The following is a 25,069-nucleotide window of genomic DNA, read 5'->3' as shown; positions in this document are numbered from 1 at the left end:
TTTGATCGCTATTTTGTCGCTGCTATAGCAAGTTATGAGTGTCTGAAATATGCTCTGTAATATATCAGTCCATATGTCAAAGCAATGGCCGTAAACGAGATTCGTTGAGACCTGTGCGAGACATCGTAGGACGGAAGTAAAACGTACAGCAGAAATCAAAGCGACCAACATCTGCCAACGTTGTCAAAAGACGCGCGCGCCCTCTTTCGAATGCTGATGTGATCAAGCCGGAAGTTTTGTTTGTTTTGATAGCAATCAGGAAAGTTTGAAAAAAGTCGGCAGTAATCGTCATTTAAACTTGTTTTTGTGCAATACTTCGTTTGGAAAACAGTTTTCAAAATGGCAGCGCTGACACCTGGCTGACACTTCACGCTTCAAAGTCTCACACAAGTCTCGTGAAGATTGCGCAGATAAGCGACGCCTACCGTGGGCCAAACGAACTAAATTCAACACGGCTAAAAACCGAACAGGCCGATAAGTATAATATTTAATTGTAATTAGTTGCCAATACGAGTCACGATATAAGGTTACTAAAACCCAAAACGTCATTGAATAACACGTTAATTAAGAAACAAAGCAAGTTTAAAAATGACTTCAGTTCTCCTTTAACCTGAGAGAAATATTTAAATTAGTTGCTGTTGTTGGTTTTCTTGTATCCTGTGCTCTTAACATTCATTTTAGTTCTTGAAAAAAAATTTTTATTTTTATGAACGAATTGTCAGATGTTTCTCGGGTCCTGTAATTATTTCTGTACAACACACTTGTCTCAAGCATAATGACACTAATTTGAAGAGATTTAATATTACATTTCCAGAAAATTCTTTGTATAATTTATTTTAATAAAAGAACACTATTGTTAAATGAGCCTTACTGTTGATTTAATGTGAACATTTAATCACGTATTGGGTTGTGCACCATGAGTGTTGTGGTGTGTGCGTGTTGAGAGAGTTGTGCAAGCGCTTATAAATGAGATGTAACCTATCAAAGATACACACAATTGCTTCTGTGCGTTAGGGTGCATCAGTTGCCCTCACTTTCATAAAATCTGATGCATTTTTGTTTGGGTGTTACTTTTCACCAATAAAGACATCCTGTAAAAATTTTTGATCATATTCAAAAGTCTAATGGTGGCACCATGAGGTTCATCTCATCTCATCTCATTATCTGTAGCCGCTTTATCCTGTTCTACAGGGTCGCAGGCAAGCTGGAGCCTATCCCAGCTGACTACGGGCGAAAGGCGGGGTACACCCTGGACAAGTCGCCAGGTCATCACAGGGCTGACACATAGACACAGACAACCATTCACACTCACATTCACACCTACGCTCAATTTAGAGTCACCAGTTAACCTAACCTGCATGTCTTTGGACTGTGGGGGAAACCGGAGCACCCGGAGGAAACCCACGCGGACACGGGGAGAACATGCAAACTCTGCACAGAAAGGCCCTCGCCGGCCACGGGGCTCGAACCCGGACCTTCTTGCTGTGAGGCGACAGCGCTAACCACTACACCACCGTGCCGCCCCCATGAGGTTCATTTTTTGCCAAAAAAACGTTTATTTTATGTTTTCACGTAAGGTTTGAATCACAATGTTGGACTCCATTTATTGATTTCTTGTGACCCAGCGATCATGTTAAGAACATTTGCAAGGGATTGAGAAGCATTAATGTGATATATCTGATGATCATCTGCTCTCAACACCAGTGTCACAATGGGATGGCTTGGCATCTTATGGTACCAGAGGATAAAGGCAACACTCACAAACTTCATTGTGACAAATGATGTGGCAGAGCGTGGGGTTAAACTAGCCCATGAGAAAGTTGGTTCTGGCACAATAGAAGAAAGATTCCAGCATATTGTGCAAGTTGTAGCAAAAGACAGAGTAATGGTTCCAAATCTGAGACGGCCACATAGGAAATAGACATTGAGAATTTGCTTCTTAACATTTCACTTGTATCTTCAGTTGTCTTGAAAACAGGTAATCCAACATCGTTATAACTTTAATAGGGGCTAGCATACCGTATGCATAGGCGGCAAGCTTAAAACCAGGGTTATAACAAGTCAAGTCAAGTCTATTTGTATAGCGCTTTTAACAAACATTGTCGCAAAGCAGCTTTACAGAATTTGAACGACTTAAAGGCCGAATCCCATTTCACCCCTTGGACCAACCCCTTGGCCCTTCCCCTCCATTTTGCGCGTTCACGTGAAGGGGTAGGGGTATCCCAATCCCAGTTAACGCGGAGGGGTAGGGGAAGGGGTAGGGCTTCTGTACCCCTCCAAACGGAGATTTTCCTGGAGCTGACTCCGAACGAAGGGGTTTGAGTGATTTCCCACAATGCCATGCGGATTTCAGAAAGATGGCGGTTCCCGCGGCGAAAGATTGTCATAAATGTATTTTCTCCATTATTTACGTGTTTTAAGTTGTTATCCAGAGGAAACACGCTGCTTGATTTGCTTTCGAGCTGAGAATGAGCAGCGATTTCTGAAATCCAAGCTGCTGCTAAAAAGCTTTGGGAGTGAGTATTGTTTTCGGTTGCTTGACTGCGTACGTTTTGTTCTGTTATTCTCGCTTTTATTGTTTACATGAGTGTTCTGACACCTCATTCTGTCGGATGTGGTGCACGAAGCGCCAAAGATATCCCATTCAGTGGTGTTAGTTAACAAATCACACCCTGCCAGCAGAGATTTCTGGTTCTGCCTCTGGCTCTGACTGTAGCGGCTGGTCGCAGCCAATGACGCATTTGGTCGCGTTTTGCTAACGTAAACGCTGACGGAGGTACGTGATGACGTATGCGATCGTTGAAGGGCTATCCCAATACATAGGGGTTGAATTTCAAGCCCTATCCCTTGTAGCTCAGTTTCAAGGGGAAGGGCCAAGGGGAAGGGGGAGGGGAAGGGGGAGGGGTAGGGGTAGAAATTAGAATTGGGATTGGGCCAAAACATGAGCTAATTTTATCCCTAATCTATCCCCAATGAGCAAGCCTGTGGCGACGGTGGCAAGGAAAAACTCCCTCAGACGACATGAGGAAGAAACCTCGAGAGGAACCAGACTCAAAAGGGAACCCATCCTCATTTGGGCAACAACAGACAGCATGACTATAACACTGATAGATAATGCTAGTGACACCCTAAAATAAACCTCCAAATATTTTTAGACATTCTAGACATACTGTCTACAGTATCTAAGATATTTGGTATACTCTATAAGGTGCCATAATGCTTCATGAAAAGTGATCTTAATTTTGTCATAAAAGTCATAAAATAGCAGCTTTTTCCATAAATTTGAGCTCCTGGTGCCACCATTAAACTTTTGAATTTTGTCAAAATATTTCACCCAGTGTGTTTTCTTACCAAAAGGAACATAAAAACAAAAATGCATCATGATCGGAGGAACTTTTCATTTTTAGGGGGCAACTGATGCACCCTACTGTGCGTGTGCGCGCACGCGTTTTATCTCCACATTTCCGATGGCACCACTACAGGGAGTCTCCACTCTTTATGAATGTGTGAGAGCAGATGACTCATGTATGTGTGAACAGGTGGGTTTCAGCCCACGGGGCTGATGGAGTGGGGGTAGGATGAGGATAAGCCTGCTCTAGACTATTATTTGAACGTTTAAGCGTGTTTAGAAGTGCGTGTGTGTGTGTGTGTGTGTGTGTGTGTGTGAAGTGTGAAAGCTAGCAGATGCAGAGATTCTCAAGGGGTATAAAGAGATAAAAAGCAGCCCTTCAGCTGTCATCATAACCTCATACTCGTATACGAGTTCACACTCAAACAGATTCTGAACATACGTCAGGATTAAAACACTCTGTGTGGTGCTATTTTTGGAAACTAATCAACAATGGGATTGGTGTGGTGAAGCAGAGTCACTGTTACCACCCTGAAGTTGATTATTTTCCGATAACACCAGGGCATGGAGTGTATTATTTGTGTTATGACACAGCAATTTGCTAATGAGTACAATTTTAATGTATTATTTTTTAAAAAAAGTGTTATTTTTATTCATTTATAGCTACATTTTTTGTTGTGGAACATCCAAGAAAGAGTTTAGTTACAGCTCATGTTTAGAAACACACACGTATCAGAATGAGTGCATTAATAAACCTGTGATTTGCAGCTACGCTGCTGTCAGAGCTGCTGTTCTAAGTCATGAGTAGAGAATCATGAGAATTACTGAAAAGACAAACAAATATGATGGAAACAGAAATGACGTGAACTAATACTCATCTCATCTCATCTCATCATCTCTAGCCGCTTTATCCTGTTCTACAGGGTCGCAGGCAATCTGGAGCCTATCCCAGCTGACTACGGGTGAAAGGCGGGGTACACCCTGGACAAGTCGCCAGGTCATCACAGGGCTGACACATAGACACACACAACCATTCACACTCACATTCACACCTACGCTCAATTTAGAGTCACCAGTTAACCTAACCTGCATGTCTTTGGACTGTGGGGGAAACCGGAGCACCCGGAGGAAACCCACGCGGACACGGGGAGAACATGCAAACTCCACACAGAAAGGCCCTCGCCGGCCACGGGGCTCGAACCCGGACCTTCTTGCTGTGAGGTGACAGCGCTAACCACTACACCACCGTGCCGCCCCTGAACTAATACTTTATTAATTAAATGACAATTGTAATGTAAATTGAATGGTGTTAAGTGGATTGATGTAAACTGAAAGGATGTGAATTGAATTGACGAAACCTAAAGGGCATAAGTTAGGGTGATGAAAACTGAAATGACGCGACTGAAAATATGTAAATTAAAATGAAAACAGGTCACTGAACTGAAACTACACAAACCAGTATTTTATAAACAACAGAGAATGATGAAAACAGTGGGATTATATAAACTAAATAGACAAACGGGAATGACGTAAACTGGAATGACAAACGGGAATGAAGTAAACTGTAATGACGTAAACTGGACTGACAATCTGGAATGATGTAAATAAGAGTGACGTAAACTGGACTGACATAAATGCCAATGACAAACTGGAAGGATAAACTGGAATGACATAAACGTGAATGAAGTAAACTGTACTGATGTAAACTGGAATGACAAACTGGAATGACGTAAACTGGACTGACATAAATGCCAAATGACAAACTGGAATGAGGTAAACTGGAAGGATAAACTGGAATGAACTAAACTGGACTGATGTAAACTGGAATGCCATAAACTATATTAGCATTACCAATACAAAACTTTTGTCAGTTGATTGACTACACGTGGCAGAATAAACGGGGAAACGATGTAAATTAATTTTTTTTTTCCTGAACATAAATGGTGTGAAATAAGAAGTGTGTCACACCTTTTCCCATCACTCTCCAAACTGGGCAAACACTTAAAAGGTCTTATGAGAAACAAGTGCTTTAATATCATTTATGCTTTAGTTAATTAAGTGATGTAATTTGAACTAATCTGTTAAAAGCATAAACAAATTAAAGTCTGAGTGAACCAGGGAAATAGTTTTTGCTCAAACCGTTTGTCTGTGATCTGACGGCAGTACAGAGGATTTGTGAGGTGGGGGACTATGGCAGAGGTTAAAGGTCACCGGCACACACCTGAATGGGCAACACGATGAGAGCGACACAGATCATGATGACCACGAGGAGCTGCGAGGGCCAGATCTGCGGCGTGACGTCTCCAAATCCTACGGTGGAGAACGTGACCACGCAGAAATACAGCGAGTCGAAGAGGGTGAGATTATTCCCCGCACGCTCCAGGTGCTGAATCCCACAGATACTGAGGAGGGGAGGGGGGGAGAAAGAGAGACAGAGAGAGAGAGAGAGAGAGAGAGAGAGAGAGAGAGAGAGAGGTGTAGCTCTCAGTGTTATCTCAGTGTTGTGTGTGTTTGCGTTTCACAGTATGTTTGTTCAGTTCAGCCCAACAGTCAATTTGAATCTGTCCTCAACCCCACCCCAGCTCAGCATCCAACACACACACTTCAGTGATTAGTGTTTTGAGTTTTCTGCTTTCAGATCGGTGCTGTCCAATAAATTGTGAGAATAAGTACAAATATTCTGATAAATAACAATAAAAACAAGGAATATGACCGCTTGATCCCCTCACCCCTCACTTTCTCACCCCCTCATACTCTTGCCCTCTTACCCCCTCACTCCCTCATTGTCTCATGCCCTCACCCCATCATTCTCTCACCCCCTCACTATCTCATGCCCTCACCCCATCATTCTCTCACCCCCTCACTGTCTCATGCCCTCACCCCATCATTCTCTCACCCCCTCACTGTCTCATGCCCTCGGCCCCTCAATCTCTCACCCCCTCACTGTCTCATGCCCTCACCCCATCATTCTCTCATCCCCTCACCCCCTCAATCTCTCACCCCCTTACTCTCTTATCCTCTCACTGTCTCATGCCCTCACCCCATCATTCTGTCACCCCCTCACGCTTTCACTGTCTCATGCCCTCACTCCATGATTCTCTCAGCCCCTCACTATCTCATGCCCTCACCCCCTCAATTTCACCTCCTCACCCTCTCACTGTCTCATGCCCTCACCCCCTCACTGTCTCATGCCCTCACCCCATCATTCTCTCACCCCCTCACTGTCTCATGCCCTCACCCCATCATTCTCTCACCCCCTCACTGTCTCATGCCCTCACCCCATCATTCTCTCACCCCCTCACTGTCTCATGCCCTCACCCCATCATTCTCTCACCCCCTCACTGTCTCATGCCCTCACCCCATCATTCTCTCACCCCCTCACTGTCTCATGCCCTCACCCCATCATTCTCTCACCCCCTCACTGTCTCATGCCCTCACCCCATCATTCTCTCACCCCCTCACTGTCTCATGCCCTCATCCCATCATTCTCTCACCCCCTCACTGTCTCATGCCCTCACCCCATCATTCTCTCACACCCTCACTGTCTCATGCCCTCACCCCATCATTCTCTCACCCCCTCACTGTCTCATGCCCTCACCCCATCATTCTCTCAGCCCCTCACTGTCTCATGCCCTCAGCCCATCATTCTCTCACCCCCTCACTGTCTCATGCCCTCACCCCATCATTCTCTCACCCCCTCACTGTCTCATGCCCTCAGCCCATCATTCTCTCGCCTCCTCATCCGCTTACTGTCTCATGCCTTCACCTCATCATTCTCTCACCCCCTCACTCTTTCACTGTCTCATGCCCTCAGCCCATCATTCTCTCAGCCCCTCACTGTCTCATGCCCTCACCCCATCATTCTCTCACCCTCTCACTGTCTCATGCCCTCAGCCCATCATTCTCTCACCCCCTCACTGTCTCATGCCCTCAGCCCATCATTCTCTCGCCTCCTCATCCGCTTACTGTCTCATGCCTTCACCTCATCATTCTCTCACCCCCTCACTCTTTCACTGTCTCATGCCCTCAGCCCATCATTCTCTCAGCCCCTCACTGTCTCATGCCCTCACCCCATCATTCTCTCACCCCCTCACTGTCTCATGCCCTCAGCCCATCATTCTCTCGCCTCCTCATCCGCTTACTGTCTCATGCCTTCACCTCATCATTCTCTCACCCCCTCACTCTTTCACTGTCTCATGCCCTCAGCCCATCATTCTTTCACCCCCTCATACCCTCACCACATCATGCTCTCACCCCTTCACTCTTTCACCCCTCACCCTCTCATGCCCTCAACCCCTCACCCTGTCATTGTCTCACGCCTTCACCCCCTCACCCTCTCATGCCCTCACCCCCTCAGTCTCTCAACCCTCACCTTCTCAATGTCTCATACCCTCACCCGCTCACCCTTTCATGCCCTTACCCTTTCACTGTCTTACCCCTCAGCCTCTCACTTCCTTACTCTCTCACCCCCTCACTCTCCTTCAGTCTCTCACCAGGTGAAGATGAGACAGAGGAGGGTGCTGATGAGGATGAGCACCTGATTGAACATGGCTGAGTGAGTACGCTGGATGGCTCTGTGTAGGTCATTCTGAAACACACCACACACAAATTGCATTTCTATCATAGGAACCTTAAACTGAAGTGATGTCAACTGTTATTACATAAACTGGTATAATACGAGTATAAAGTAGAAATAACAACAACAAAAAGATAAACTGATGATATAATCAGAAATAAGGTAGATGATACAGAATGGAATTGCTACACACACACACACACACACACACACACACACACAGCTGAATCTCAGACTTAGTTCAGTGATTAGTGTTTTGACTGCTTTCAATGAATTGTTCAAAAGGGTGAGAATAATCACAAACATCTTGATAAAACACAGAATCACAACATGACCCCTTGAACAAAAGAGTGTTAAAAATACGTTTAATATTTTAGATTCTTCAGCGTATCCAGCATTTACCTTGATGACGCTTTACACACTATTGGCATTATCTTAACCAGCTTCATGAGGTCGTCACCTGGAACGCTTTTCAATTAACAGCTGTGCCTCATCAAAAGTTAATTAGTGGACGAGTTTCTTGCCTTCTTAATGCGTTTGAGATCAAACAGTATATAGTAAATAATAACAATACAGTAAATATCCCTATTCCACACCACAACTGTAGTGATCCATAGTTATCTCAAGAACTGCTCAACTAAGTAAAGAGAAACAACATCCATCATCACTAAGACATGAAATGTCTTTTAATTAAAAATATAAAGAAAAAATCTTGAATTAAAAGGCGTGTCCAAACTTTTGACTGGTACTGGATATATATATCGTCAAGAATGGACTCCACAAGACCTCTGAAGGTGTGCTGTGGTATCTGGTACCAAGATGTTAGCAGCAGATCCTTTAAGTCCTATAAGTTGCAAAGTGGGACCTCCATGGATCAGACTTGCTTGTCCAGCACATCCCACAGATGCTTGACCTGATTGAGTTCTGGGGAATTTGGAGGCCAAGTCAACACCTTGAACTTTTTGTCATGTTCCTCAAGCCATTCCTGAACAGATTCTGCAGTGTCAGGGTGAATTATCCTGCTGAAAGAGGCCACTGCTATTAGGGAATACTTTTGCCATGAAGGTGTGAACTTGGTTTGCAACAATGTTTAGGTAGGTAGGTGGTACGTGTCAAAGTCACATCCACATGAATGCCAGCACCCAAGATTTCCCAGCAGAACGTTGTCCAGTGCATCACACTGCCTCCGCCAGCTTGCCTTCTTCCCATAGTGCATCCTGGTGCCATCTCTTCCCCAGGTAAGTGATGCACACACACCTGGCCATCCACCACGTGATATAAGAAAACATGATTCATCAGACCAAGCCTCCTTCTTCCACTGCTCCATGGTCCAGCTCTTATGCTCACATGCCGATTGTTGGTGCTTTCGGTGGCGTACAGGGGATCAGCATGGGCACTCTGACCAATCGGCAGCTACGCAGGCCAATACACAACAAGCAATAACTTTTTAAACAACTTGTGCTACAGTAGCTTTTCTGGATGGACCAGACGGGATCACCTTTGCTCCCAACATGCATCAACGACCCTTTGACACCCTGTCGCCGGTTCACCGGTTGTCCTTTGGATCTTTGGACCACTTTTGGTAGGTACTAACCACTGCATACTGGGAACACCCCACAAGATGGGCCATTTTGGAGATGCTCAGACCCAGTCATCCAGCCATCACATCAGCCCTTGTGAATGAAAAAACAGTCACTCAGATCCTTACACTTGCCCATTTTTCCTGCTTCCAACACATCAACTTTGAGAACTGACTGTTCTCTTGCTGCCTGATATATCCCACTCCTTGACAAGTGCCACTGTAATAAGATAAATGTTATTCACTCTCACTCTCTCTCTCTATTATATATATCTGCCTCTTGATCGGGAGATTGCGAGTTCTACTCACGGTCGGGTCATACCAAAGATCATCATAAAAATGGTACCTACTGCCGTCTGGCAAGGCACGCTGCAATACAGATGCGAGTGGGGAGTCAAACTCTTGTGGTTACCAGAGGACTATTCCCCCACTGTAGCCCTAGCTATGTAATAGGCAAGAGGCCGAGAGCGACGAAACGGAGATCGGCGCCGCCCTATGCGCCACATGACGTGGGAAGGAACTTTGACTTTAGTAATTGTTAGTTAAGAGTATAAAAGACAGGCAGCATGGTAGTGTAGTGGTTAGCACTGTCGCATCACAGCAAGAAGGTTCTGGGTTCGAGCCCAGTGGCCTACAGGGGCCTTTCTGTGTGGAGTTTGCATGTTCTCCCCGTGTCTGCGTGGGTTTCCTCCGGGTGCTCTGGTTTCCCCCACAGTCCAAAGACATGTTTAGGTTAATTGGTGGCTCTAAATTGACCGTAGGTGTGAATGAGAGTGTGAATGGTTGTTTGTCTCTATGTCTCAGCCCTGCGATGATCTGATGACTTGTCCAGGGTGTACCCCACCTTTCACCCATAGTCAGCTGGGACAGGATCCAGCTTGCCTGCAACCCTGCACAGGATAAGCGGCTACAGATAATGGATGAATGGCATATAAAAGACAACCAGGGCAGACAACAGGGTTGGTCATTTTTGACTAACACTATCTAGAAAGCAAGCTCCACCCCAATAGTCCTCATACAAGTGTCTACCATGGAACAGGAATTCAAATTATCCATCAAGAGAACCTAATGGTCCTGGTTTACAGTGAAAATACAACTTTAGGAACTAAATCTGTATTCATGGAACATTTGCAGGTGCTGCTCCAGAGCCTGTAATCACCGGGGCGGAACTCGGTTCACTGAACAACATGGATTGGTAAAGATGAGGCTCACGGTGCACACTGAGAACATAGGGTTGGTCTGAGACAAACAAGCGTACAAAAGGGTTAGCAGCACAGTGTCAGAAAAGCTGAGCACTGGAAATCAGACAGGGTTTAGAGAGAGAGAGGGGAGAACATAACATTGGAAATTTTTTTTTTATTATTGTTTCCCCCATCATAAAATGCTAATTTGTTTCCTCCTGATTTTGAATCTCATTATTATGAGGTAACAGATGAGATGGTAGGCTATGAAACATCTTCCCTGAGAATGCTTAATTACTTTGAGATCTCGTAAAAACCAAAAAAGGCTTGTCTTCCTTTAACGACATAAACAAACCGAGAACAAATAAGCTTAACCAAATTCTTGACTCTGACCGGTCAGAAGGTGTTGATTAATTTTCTATAACAGCAGCTAACAGAAGCCTTTGGAACAAATTAAAGATTATTAGCTCATCCGGCCGACAGGTAAGGAGTTCATGCTGTCATCTCTTGTCCGGCGTCGTCCACATTTCATGAAAATCGCTTCTTCTCTCTCTCTCTCTCAATTCTTCACGGATTTTTATTCTTTTTGGCAGGAAGGTCAGTCTGCCTTTGGTGTATATGAATAGCTTCCACCCAAATTTGCATAACTTCAATTAATAATGAAGCTATGGTGTAATTAATCAATCCCTAACGAGCAGTTTCCACACAAATCGCTTCTTCTCTCTCAATTCTTCACTGATTTTTGATTCTTCCTGGCATGAAGGAAGGGGTACCTAGGGTGCATATAATTTCTATCCAGATTTGCTTAATTGCAATTATTGATGAAGTTATGGACTAATTAAGCCTTAATAAGCAGTTCAACAAAAATTGCTTCTTCTCGGTCAGTTCCTCGCCGTTTTGGATTCTTTCCTAGGGTGGATATCACTTCTATATATAGCTTGCAACATTTATTGTCCCACTTTAGATTGTTCCTTCTGGACTTGACGGGGCCGGAGTGAGCTACACCGCCATTGATGGTCTTCTTGTTTCTGTAGTAACAGCTGTTTCACAAGGGATGGTATGGCGGACGCAAGGAAAATGTATAATTACTACAGACACGGTAAAGTCTTCTGTCAGGAGATGTTTAAGGTGTCTGGAAGGAGTCTCCAGTGTCAGAGCTGTGAAACAGCTAGAGACGGAGCTGTAACTTGTCCTCGGTGCTGCATTTTTCTTTTACTCACTTCATGATCATTGCAATTGTTAACAAACTGCTGTGGTATAAAAGGAAGAAAACAATTACCAGGTGGATAATGGATCACACTATGGTGCCACTGATCATTTTCCTGTAACAGCATCCTGTGTTGTGTTTTATTCCTTCCTTAATTCATGATCAGAGCTTCAAACTGATATCATTAAGACTGTCAGCGTCTCCGGAGTCCTCATTAACAGGATTATCAAAGTGTGCTCTTTTATTTCAGTCCAGATCTTTATGTAGCTGCCCTTCAATCACAGGACTTCTACAGGTTACAGAAAACAAGAAGTGCTGCAATCAGGTGCAATTTAAAAAAAAAAAAAAGATGAAATCCAGTAGCCAGAATGCTGCAGTTTCGGTTTGAGCGCCTAATTGTAATTAGCATCATGCTGTATGTCAATTTTACTGGCAGACACAGAAACAGATGGGAAGAGGATGATTACGGTAAAAAAGGAATGACATACATTATATATATTTCATTGCTTTGCTTACGATCATGTTTTCCAGGGCGTGTTTGGCCAGCCAGCAGTTCAGAAAGACCGGGATGAACAGGTTTCGGAGTGACGGTAAAATCACCTGGCAGGAGATACAGAGAGGAATTTAATTTCGGAGCTTAAAAATATCCACATAATAGTCTTGTGCTCTAATTGAACATTGATATTTTCATGTAATAAACATTGCAGGATACAGTAGATTTGCATATACATTTCTATAATCATAATAGTCACCATTTTATCAGATATACCTTGCATACATGGTCAAATGCATAACTATTGGCCCCCTTCAAGAAGCATAAAATGAACGACAAACTACTATAATTTCATATAAATACGGAGGTGATTATTGGAAATCGCACGAGCTGATCGGTTGAGAAATTCAGACTATTTAAATATTGGCTGGCTTTTTTTGTGGTCTATCAGATATATTCCATTCAGCTAGTCAAAAACGAGTTGCTGAATGGAATATATCTGATAGACCATGAAAAAAAATCCAGCCGATATTATTATTATTATTTATTTTTTTACATCCACACACTCTTTACCAGTTTTTCCTTGTCCGTTGGTTTGTTTTTCTCTTGTAAATGTGTGTGAAGAATATCTAATGAAGTTTTGTTAGCCTTTCAGGTATTCAATGTGTCTTTCTCTTTCCCGGCGAACAAAAAAATCCTTCTGTACATGCACAGGAGAAAACACTCATCGGATATTCGCATCAGCTCTGACATGTAATGTCATGTTGGCTTGACAACAATGCAATATCGTAAACCATATTTAACGTTCATTCTCTATTGGGTAGAGTGATGTAATACATGCAAGATAAGCGAAATGCTAACAATATTGCATGCTATCAAACCAAATGAATGAAACCCAATAGAAGGGAATAGAACATGTTTTTATTCCATCAAAAAAGGGTCCTGTATGTATCATAATTCTCAATAATCACCTCGAGCGACTCGGCAAAATAAATGGAGGCCGATCGCTTGGCCACCGTAAGTGAGGAAGAATTACAAATGATGAAAGAAAATGTTGTTCCTCAAAGCACTAAAGATGCTCTGAAGTTTGGTCTAAAACTATTCAAAGGTAAATGTGGAATTAATTGTGACTTATTTTATCAATTTCAAAGCAAAGTATTTTATGTGACTCGGTGTAGATAAGTGACAAGTCTGTGCTGCTCCTTTATTACATTTACATGCTGCTTTTGAAGTTTGAAATAAATCATTTTTAATACTATTTTTTAAAATAATCAGCTGTGTATTTATACTAAAACAATTATCTGCTTCAGGCTCAGTGAATAATCGGTGATTATTCTGTCCACATTCACAGGATATGAGCAATCGTGCACTCTGATTGGCTACACTACTACTCAGATATCAGCTCATATACCGTGAGTAGAGAAAAACAAAATGGCGGAGCATGTTGCTGAACCACCCGAGGACGAAATAAAAAGTCTACTCGAAAACAAAACGGCAAAAGTACACAAAAAAGCAACAAAATATGGAATAAAAGTATTTGATGGTAAGAACGCATCTTTTTTAATTTTATTTTTCAAGAATTGTCGCACACTGCAAAAAATGGTATCTTAGCAAGTGAAAATATCTTGAAAATAGTTGAAAGGATCTAGCATTTCCTATTATAAAGAATACAAGACACCAATTCTGAGATTATTAAACCTAGTTCTAAATTGCAACCAACTTATTCTAAGAGGTCTTGTCAAGTAAAAATATCTGTCCATGCAGCAAGACAATTTAACTAATATTAAGTAATTTTCTCCTCAAATTCAGTTTTAAATTTTTTGCAGTGCATTTTTCACAAATTGCTCCTGTCATTTCGCCAGTTTGTTTACATTCTAAGTGGAAATTATTTTGTCGGACGTTTTGTATAAAGTTTTTATTGAGATAACTTGCAAAAAATAAAAATAAAAATGCTCTGTTTCTCAAAATCCAGTGAATGTGGATCAAATAAAACAGTTATTCCGCTCAATCTCGTCGTACATGGATTATAGACAACTCGGTGCTACACGCCTCATCAGCTATCAGCTCGTGTACGACTCTATTTTGTAGAATAACTGTTAAATATAACATTATTTAACAAATAAGGGCCTCAGTAGTACATTTTCCCCCCGTAAGACACCTTTTGAAATTATTTGCACTGCCACAGTGATTATTTGGTCAAGTCCCCTGTCTCCTAATGAGAACTTTTTCAAATCAGTTTACTTTTCAAGCTGTTTTGTTTTTGTGCATCTTCAATTCAGACCACAGACTTTTCCATGACTGTGTTGATTTGATGGATCTAGTTGAAAGCTCTCTAAACTGCCAAATCATAACCTCCTGACCGAGGCAACCAGGTTGTGAGGACAAGGATATTCTCACACACAATATTTCATGAGGAGATAAATCTTTGGATGAGCCCATGGACTAAGGACCACAAACCAACCTCAAAACATCACATGATTTACATCCATCTTTTACTTTGGAGAAACAAAAAGTTTAAGTCTAGTCTCATATGAATATGAACACAAATCCAATTCTTAATATTGTTCTAATAATGCTTGGTTAAGTGTGTGTATATATATATATATATATATATATATATATATATATATATATATATATATATATATGAGAGAGAGAAATTTGGAGAAAATTTGTTTTCTCCAGATCTCAAATCTCAATATCCTGAGATTTCAAGCGAATGAAACTTTTTCCCCAAAATAACATAATTAAGTTGAGATCTTATTAAACAAACAAACAAACAAACAAACAAACAAACAAACAAACAACTACAGCTCATCATTCTGTAATGATGTGAACAAACTAAGAAGGCAAGAGAAAAAAAAATAGCATGAGCTCATTACCATGCCAAAACCAAATAAATAAGATATTAGTGTTGATTAATTTTCTAGAACAGCAGCTCTGACAGTAATGTAGTGACAAATCACAGGTTTATGTTAATGTGCGCTGTAGAAATTCGGATGGGTGGGTGGAGCACAGAAGGACGGCAGGCCAGAACGGAGTTCAAAAAACCTCTTTATTGGCGCTTTTCAGTGCTTTTTAAACTCTCCCAGCCACACACACGCACGCACACACACAGGTTGTCTGGTTGGGGAGAGAGCTCCCTCCTCTGCACTCTCTCTCTCCTTATATAGAGCGCAGTCACTGGGGAAGACACACAAACACACGTTAACTCACATCAGGTGCAGTGATTCTGCCACTTACCTTCCCTGACTCCGCCCTCTGGTCACAGACTGACGCTTGACCACGCCCCTGCTGCCACATACCCCCACCGCCTGACTCAGGCTGGGCAGCCGTCCTGCCTGCAGCCAACTCCCCCCCGACGGGAGAGGAAGTCCGCCACAACCATCTGCGCCCCTGGCCTGTGGATCACCTTGAAGTTAAAGGGCTGGAGTGCCAGATACCAACGGGTGATCCGCACATTGGCATCCTTCATGCGGTGGAGCCACTGGAGGGGTGCGTGGTCCGAACAGAGGGTGAAAGGGCGTCCCAGCAGGTAGTAGCGGAGGGTGAGGACTGCCCACTTGATGACTAAGCACTCTTTTTCTATTGTGCTGTAGCGCCCCTCACGTATCGACAGCTTTCTGCTGATGTACAGCACAGGGCGATCCTCCCCCTCCACCTCCTGGAACAGAACAGCCCCCAGTCCTCTGTCCGACGCGTCTGTCTGCAACATAAAGGGGAGAGAAAAGTCAGGGAGTGTAACAGTGGCCCCCCACACAGTGTAGCCTTCACCCAAGAGAAAGCCCGCTGGCATTGCTCCATCCACTGGACCGGATCTGGTGCCCCCTTTTTAGTGAGATCAGTCAGCGGGCTGGTGACATCCCAATAATTAGGTATGAACCTACAATAGTAGCCAGCCAGCCCCAGGAACTGCCTCACCCCCTTTTTGGTCTTGGGCAGGCCGCAATCGCTGCTGTCTTATTAATTTGGGGACGCACCTGCCCATTGCCCAAGTGGAAGCCCAGATACTGTACTTCCACCCGTCCAATCGCACACTTCTTCGGGTTGGCCGTGAGACCCGCTCGCCTCGGCGACCCAAGGGTGGCCCTCAGGTGTTGTTGATGCTGCGGCCAGCCATTACTATAGATTATAATATCATCTAAGTATGCGGCCGCATAGGTGGCGTGGGGGTGGAGGACCCTATCCATAAGCCGCTGGAATGTAGCGGGCGCCCCAAACAACCCAAAAGGAAGTGTGACAAATTGGTGTAAGCCAAATGGTGTGGAAAAGGCCATTTTTTCTCGGGATAGTGGAGTCAAAGGGATCTGCCAATATCCCTTTGTTAAATCCAGTGTCGAATAAAAGCGAGCCATGCCTAGTCGATCCAGCAACTCGTCAATACGAGGCATTGGGTATGCATCAAATTTAGACACCGCGTTGACTTTTCTATAGTCCACACAGAACCGGACTGACCTGTCGGCCTTGGGAACCAAGACCACCGGGCTGCTCCAGTCACTGTGGGACTCCTTGACGATGCCCATTTCGAGCATGGCCTCGAGTTCTTCCAGAACCACTTTTTTCTTGTGTTCGGGTAGCCTGTAAGGGCGGCTGCGCACTACCACCCCCGGGGGCGTCTCAATGTGGTGTTCTATGAGGCGGGTGCGGCCGGGCAGGGGCGAGAACACGTCTGAAAATTCGGTCTGCAACTGGGCAACCTCCGTGAGTTGGGTCAGGGAGAGGTGGTCTCCACAGGGGACCGGAGAGGTAAGCGATGTCAAAGTCCCTTTTTGGACCTCTGGTCCCAGCTCCGCCTTCTCCAGAACCAACGCCACCAACACCACGGAGACCTCCTCGTTCCAGAGTTTGAGCAGATTGAGGTGGTAAATCTGTAGCGCCCCACCCCTGTCTGTTTGCCTCACCTCATAGTCAATGGCCCCGACTCGCCGTGTGACCTCAAAGGGTCCACTTGGCGACCAATTTGGCACTCGACGTGGGCAACAGTATGAGTACTTTATCTCCCGGTGCGAACTCCCTAAGGCGCATACCCCTGTCATACAGGCGGGTTTGCCGTTCTTGGGCCTGCTGCAAATTCTCCTGGGTTAGGTGTGTGAGTGTGTGGAGTTTTGCGCGCAGGTCAATAACGTATTGAATTTCATTTTTGCTCGGGGAAGGTCCCTCCTCCCAATTTTCCCGCAGTACATCTAGGATGCCACGCGGCTTACGCCCATATAATAATTCAAACAGGAGAACCCCATGGAGACTTGTGGGACCTCTCGCACTGCGAATAGCAGGGGTTCGAGCCATTTATTCCAATTGCGTGCGTCCTCGTGAACAAACTTTTTAATTATATTCTTGAGTGTGCGATTGAACCGTTCGACTAAATCGTCCGTTTGTGGGTGATAAACGCTGGTGCGGATCGGCTTAATTCCCAATAACCCATACAGTTCGCTCAGTGTGCGTGACATAAATGAGGTGCCTTGATCAGTCAGAATCTCTTTGGGGATTCTGACTCGGGAGATGACGCGGAAGAGCGCTTCCGCAATACTGCGTGCTGAGATATTGTGAAGAGGCACTGCTTCCGGGCCTCGCTTTGCATGGTCCACCAGAACTAAAATAAAGCGATACCCTCATGTTGACCGAGCTAATGGCCCGATGAGATCCATCCCAATTCTTTCGAACGGGGTCTCGATTAATGGTAGAGAGAGCAAAGGCGCTTTTGGAATGGCCGCTGGATTTACTAACTGGCATTCGCGGCATGCTGTACACCACCTACGGACATCGTCACAAATCCCTGGCCAATAGAACCGGGCCATTATTCGGGCTAGTGTCTTATCCTGCCCCAAGTGTCCAGCCATGGGATTAAAGTGAGCCGCCTGGAATACCAATTCCCGGCGGCTCTTTGGAATCAAAAGTTGTGTGATTCGCTCCTTAGTCTGAGTATCCTGCGTCACTCTGTATAACCTATCCTTCATAATGGAGAAATAGGGGAAGGACGGGACGGCGTTTGGCTGGAGCGTTTGACCATCGATTACTCTCACTTGGTCAAATGCATGCCGCAGAGTCTCGTCCCGCGACTGTTCTAACAGGAAATCCACGAGGGATTCCCCGAGAGAAGGAGGAGGAGCCTGCGGCTCCTCGCTCTGATGCAGTGATGACGTAGACAGCTCTGTGACAGCTGCTCCTGCCAATGCCACACCGGGACCTCCCCCAGCTGAACTACGGCAGGACCCACTCTTAACTAAATGAATCATTAATTCCCGAAATCCCGGCCAAACTGTCCCCAAAATTATCGAGTGGGTAAGGCAAGGATTAATCGCTGCCTTTACACTAAATTTTTCCCCTCGAAAAAGAATGTGGACCAACACTAAAGGGTAGTTGTGAACATCCCCGTGCACACACAACACCTTCACCAATTGTGCTCCCCCCAATGCCTCGTCTTGCACCAGGCTTTGGTGGATTGAGGTCTGATTACAGCCAGAGTCCACCAAACCCTGATACATATCCCCTTGGACACTCACCGGTATGCGATACGCTCCGGCCCGATCGAGGGCGGCTCCTGGCGCTTTGGGGATCTGGACCACCGCGCCCACCTCCATTGCCGAGCACTGCTGCTGGAGGTGCCCCGGCTCCCCGCAGTGCCAGGAAACCAGCCCGGGCTTTCTCTCTGCACCGGCACTCTGGGGCTCACTCACCTGAGGGGGGGGAAGAGACAGACAAGGAAGTGGGAAACGAGAGGGCACCGCGGGTGCGGTGGGCCGGCTGAGGTGGAACCGGCCCCCACCTCCGCGGTGGGGGAACGGGGCGAGGACAAGACACAGAAGGGGAGAAGAGGAGATCTGCTGTCCTGCCATCGGAACAGCCACCAAATGGTCCTCCACCAGCTCGATGGCCTGATCCAGTGACACCGGGCGATGGCACTGGACCCACTCTGCGGTCCCTTCGGGTAGTCGGGAGATGAACTGTTCCAGTACCACCAGATCGATGATTCCCTCGGTGTCGCAGTTGTCAGCCCTCAGCCTGTCTGCGTAGACCAGCCGCCTGTCGGTGGGGAGCTGTCGCACAGCCAGCTGCGCCTCACCCATTAGCAGGGGGAGGAGGCGCGCCGTGCACTGTTCCACCGGCCAGCCCGAGGCCTCTGCTGCTTGTTCAAAGAGCACGAGGAAGGCCTCGGGGTCATCGTGCGGGCCCATCTTCGTTAGGGTGAGGTGGGGAGGGCCCGCAGCGGTGGAGGTGGTGGACCCCGCCGACGTGAGGAGGTGCCGGAACGCCTGACGGTCTTCCTGCTGAGCCAGCACCAGGGCCTTGAACCTTTGCTCCTGCTCCTTCTGGAGGGCGACTAGCGCCTGGTGCTGGCTCTGCTGGGCCATGGCAAGGGCGTGGACCAGGTCCATGAAGGGGGAGGACTCCATGGGGCTGTTCTTCTCTGTGCTCTGATCCCAGGTTTTGGCACCACTGTAGAAATTCAGACGGGTGGGTGGAGCACAGAAGGACGGCAGGCCAGAACGGAGTTCAAAAAACCTCTTTATTGGCGCTTTTCAGTGCTTTTTAAACTCTCCCAGCCACACACGCACACACACACAGGTCATCTGGTTGGGGAAAGAGCTCCCTCCTCTGCTCTCTCTCTCCTTATATAGGGTGCGGTCACTGGGGAAGACACACAAACACACGTTAACTCACATCAGGTGCAGTGATTCTGCCACTTACCTTCCCTGACTCCGCCCTCCGGTCACAGACTGACGCTTGACCACGCCCCCGCTGCCACATGCTCATTTTAATACATTATTCTTCTGTGGTTAAAACTTTACACAGTGATTTATACAGCAGATGCTCCATATGACCAGATAATAAATGTATTTTAAAGAGAAGATGGTGTTATGTAATCATAAAAAAAGGATCGTTGACATGGTGAAAAAAAATAATTGCACACACCTGCAAAAAAAAAAAAAAAATGAACAGCACTTTGCCCTCCCTCTACATCCATGGCTGAAGTGCCCTTGAGCAAGGTACCCAACCCTGGTGCTCATATCCCCAGATGGCTTAAATGCAGAGAAAGAATTTCACTGTGCTCTAATGTACATGTGGCGAATAAAGGCTTAAAATCCCCCCTCCCCCCCAAAAAAGTTTATATTTTCTGCAAGGAGTCTCCAGCGTCAGAAATAAAGCTGTAACGTTGACTTTTCCTCTGCGCTGTGTTTTTAATCTTAACGTCAAGACAGGCTTGTTCTCTTTTGAACACCTAAATCTAATGACAACATGCCAACCACTTGAAAGGTGCAAATTGTTGTTTTATTGTGACACAAACAATAATTAAGATGAAAAAACAGAAATCAGGAGTGTGCATAAGTATTCACCCCCTTTCGTATGAAACCCCTAAATAAGAGCTGGTCCAACCAATTCACTTCACAAGTCACATAAGTAGTTGATTAAGATCCACCTGTGTGCATTCAAAGTGTCACATGATCTGTCATATGATGTCTGTATAAATCAACCTGTTCTGGAATGACCCTGACTCTGCAACACTACTAAGCAAGCAACATGAAAACCAAGGAGCCTCCAAACAGGTCAGAGACAAAGTTGTGGAGAAGTATAGATCAGGATCGGGTTATAAAAAATATCCCAAACTTTGAATATCCCACAAAGCACCATTAAATCCATTATAGCAAAATGGAAAGAATATGGCACCACTACAAACCTGACAAGAGAAGGCCACCCACCAAAACTCACAGACCGAGCAAGGAGGGCATTAATCAGAGATACAACAAAGACTCCAAAGATAACACTGAAGGAGCTGCAAAGATCCACAGCAGAGATGGGAGTATCTGATCATAGGACCACTTTAAGCCATACACGCCACAGAGCAGGGCTTTATGGAAGAGTGGCCAGAAAAAAGGCGTTGCTTCAAGAAAAAAAAAATAAGAACATGTTTGGAGTTTGCCCAACAGCATGTGGCAGACTCCCCAAACACATGGAAGAAGATTCTCTGGTCAAATGAGACTAAAATTGATCTTTTGGGCCATCATGGGAAAGGCCATGTATGGCACAAACCCAACACCCTGAGAACACCATTCCTACAGTGAAACATGGTGGTGGCAGCATCATGCTGTGGGGATTTGTGTTTGGGTGGTGTATGAGATGGCTGCCTCTCCAGTAGCTCTGTAGTTTTTAGCTCTTTAAGCCTCTTTTTCCACCTTTTTACTCTTCTTACGAAGACATAGTGCGTTTTACTATATAACATGGATATATTTAACTTTAACACACAACCAGGAGCCAGTTTTCTCAGTTATTCAAGAGAGGAGCTGCTGGCCCTGAAAACAATGGGACAAGCTGGGATACGACACCCCATCCTGGCGGAGCTGAGGAGGAAACCCAGGGGCTGCAAAGCTGGAGCTAAGCTAAAGGCTAGGCTAGCGGACAACCGGCGGTGCTACAAACCATCCATTCCCTCCATTATCATGGGGAATGTGAACTCGCTGCCGAATAAAGTCGACAAGCTTTCCGCTCTGAACAACCAGCGGATTTACCGGGAGAGCAGCTTATTTATCTTTACGGAGACATGGCTAACACACCTTGTACCAGATGCTAACGTGGACCTGCGGGGATTCACTGCTGTGACAGCCGACAGAGACACTAACACATGCGGGAAAAGCAAAGGTGGGGGACTCATCATTTATGTTAACAACCGCTGGTGTAACCCGGGACACATCTCCGTAAAGACGGTTTTATGTTGCCCAGACTTGGAGCTGCTAGCTGTTAGCCTGCGGCCATATTATCTGCCGAGGGAGTTCAATCACGTGATCACCATCTGTGTTTACATCCCTCCGAGGGCAGACACAGCCGCTGCATGTGAGAGGATTCACTCTGTCACAGCAAGGCTGCAGACACAGCACCCTGAGGCATTTATGATCATTTCTTGGGACTTTAATCACGCTACTTTGGACTCTACTTTGGCTGCTTTTTACCAGGCTGTGGATTGTTCAACAAGGAACAACAGGACAATTGACTTGCTGTATGTTAAATGTGAGGGATGCATACAGAGTCACACCCTTCCCCCCACTAGGGAAGTCTGACCATAACCTGGTTCTTCTACAGCCGAAGTACACCCCCCTGGTTCAAAGGCAGCCTGCAACAACTAGCTCCATCAGGAGGTGGTCCCCTGAAATGGAAGATGCCCTCAGAGACTGCTATGACATCACGGACTGGGATGTGCTGCTTAGCCCACACTGTGAGGACATAGAGGGGCTGACACATTGTCGGACAGATTACCTCAACTTCTGTGCAGATGTGGTCTCCCCCGCTAAGACTGTATGGTGTTACCCTAATAACAAGCCATGGGTAACATAGGAAGTCAAAGCTGTCCTCAACAGGAAGAAGGCTGCCTTCAGGAGCAGGGATAGGGAGGCGATGAAAGCAGCACAGCAGGAGGTGAAAACACTGTCTGAGGGAAGCCAAGGACAGCTACAGGAGAAAGGTGGAGCAGAAGCTGAAGGAGAACAGCATAAGGGAGTTCTGGGAAGGTGTGAAAACCATCACAGGCCACAATACAAAGACCAGAGTCGTTGACGGGACAGTGGAGAGGGCGAACAAGTTGAATGACTTCTTCAATCGGTTCAACCAGCCCACGTCCCTCCCACCCTCTCCCTCACTGCAGCCATCTCTCCTTCTTCCCTCAACACACCTCCCCCCAGTCATCACAGCAGCCCCCTCCTCCCCCACCTCAACACAGACTCCTCTATGCGTTACTGCAGACCAGGTCAGAGGTCAACTGAGGAAGCTTCACCCCAGGAAAGCAGCAGGCCCGGACAAAGTGTGTCCATGACAACTGAAGACCTGCGCTGCTGAAGTGGATGAACCACTCCAATGCATCTTCAACCTCAGCCTGCAGCTGGGGAGAGTGCCAACCCTCTGGAAGACATCATGTATCATTCCAGTTCCCAAAAAGAATTGGCCCAGCGAGCTGAACGACTTCCGACCGGTGGCACTCACTTCACATCTGATGAAGACGTTGGAGCGGCTCTTCCTCAGCCTCCTCAGACCCCAGGTACAACGTGCCCAGGACTGTCTGCAGTTTGCGTACCGGGCAGGTTTTGGTGTGGAAGACACCATCCTCTACCTGCTACACCAAGCCCACTCGCATCTGGATAAGGGAAATGGCACAGTGAGGATCCTCTTCTTGGACTTCTCGAGTGCCTTCAACACCATCCAGCCCCTACTGCTTCAGGACAAACTGAACAGAATGCGAGTGGACCCCTGCCTGGCCACCTGGATCTCCAGCTAACGTCACTGACAGGCCGCAGTATGTCAGGCTGAAGGACATCACATCTGACACTGTAACTAGCAGCACCGGAGCACCCCAGGGCACGGTGCTGGCCCCTCTTCTCTTCAGCCTGTACACCGCGGACTTCTGTTACAACTCGGAGCTGTGTCACATTCAGAAGTTTGCCGATGACACAGCCATCGTTGAGTGTATCAGTGACGACAGAGAGGAGAGTACAGGAGCCTGGTGAGGGACTTTGCTGTGTGGTGCAACAGGAACCATCTGCAGCTCAACACCTCGAAGACCAAGGAGCTGGTCATTGACTTTTGGAGGTCCAGACCAAGGTCACGACCAGTTCTGCTCGAGGGAGTCGAGGTGGAGGCTGTGGATTCCTACAAGTACCTCGGGCTGTGGCTGGACAGCAAGCTGGACTGGACTCGCAACACCAATCACTTATACAGGAAGGGACAGAGCAGGCTATACTTCTTGAGGAGGCTGCGGTCCTTTAACATCTGCAGGAAACTCCTGTGGATGTTCTTTCAGTCTGTGGTCGCCAGTGTCCTGTTTTACACTGTGGTGTGCTGGGGGGCAGCACATCCAAGGAGGACACATCCAGGCTGGACAAACTGATCAGGCGGGCCGGCTCTGTGGTTAGCATGAAGCTGGACTCTCTGGTGACGGTAGCAGTGAAGAGGTCTATGGACAAACTTTTGAACATCATGGACGATGCCAGTCACCCTCTGCACACCGTCATCAGCAACCAGAGGAGCCTGTTCAGTGACAGAATGCTCCTTCCCAAGTGCAGGACGAACAGACTCAAAAACTCCTTTGTCCCTCACGCCATCAGACTCCTCTCTGGGGGGGGGGGGGAGGGGTAACAGGAGGACAGAGGATGGGAAGGAGCAGTAGCCTAGCCTAACAATAAACAATACTGGACAATGTGCAATATAATGTGCAATATAAAGAAAATATCTTTCCTGCCCCCCCCACACACACTTACCCTAACCCCACTTCTCCCCCCTTCCCCCTCTCCCCCCCTTCCTCTCTTCCCCATATCTTATTCTTTTATATTTGTATATGTAAATACTTAATTTATTTTAATTTATCTAGAAGTTTTTCTCTATTTCTTTTCTCTGTTTATCTGTAATGATGCTGCTGGAATCTTAATTTCCCTGAGGGAACCCTCCCAAAGGGATCAATAAAGTTTTATCTAATCTAATCTAATCTTTTCATCTGCAGAGACAGGAAAGCTGGTCAGGACTGAAGGAAAGATGGATGGCACTAAATACACGGCAATTCTGGAGGAAAACCTGGTTGAGTCAGCCAGAGGTTTGAGACTGGGACGAAGGTTCACATTCCAGCAGAACAATGACCCTAAACATACTGCTAAAGCTACATTGGAGTGGTTTAAAGGGAAACCTTTAAATGTCTTGGAATGGCCTAGTCAA

At 46.0% G+C, this 25,069-nt stretch overlaps 1 protein-coding gene across 2 annotated transcripts in view; it reads right to left on the bottom strand.

Annotated features, from left to right (window-relative positions):
• LOC132900412 (potassium channel subfamily T member 2) overlaps nt 1-25,069 on the bottom strand; it is a 349,331-nt gene that overhangs the window by 157,304 nt on the left and 166,958 nt on the right. For both annotated transcript variants that reach the window (XM_060942489.1, XM_060942490.1), the window contains exons 8-10: nt 12,409-12,492; nt 7,843-7,937; nt 5,571-5,751 (exon numbers count right to left, since the gene is read on the bottom strand). In XM_060942489.1, coding sequence (XP_060798472.1) covers nt 5,571-5,751; nt 7,843-7,937; nt 12,409-12,492 — 360 coding nt within the window. The remainder of the gene's footprint in view (nt 1-5,570; nt 5,752-7,842; nt 7,938-12,408; nt 12,493-25,069) is intronic.

The sequence above is a fragment of the Neoarius graeffei genome, chromosome 16 (genome assembly GCF_027579695.1).
Source record: "Neoarius graeffei isolate fNeoGra1 chromosome 16, fNeoGra1.pri, whole genome shotgun sequence".
Lineage (NCBI taxonomy): Eukaryota > Metazoa > Chordata > Actinopteri > Siluriformes > Ariidae > Neoarius > Neoarius graeffei.
The sequence above is the reverse complement of the archived record's forward strand: the minus strand, read 5'-3'. Positions and strand labels throughout refer to the sequence as shown.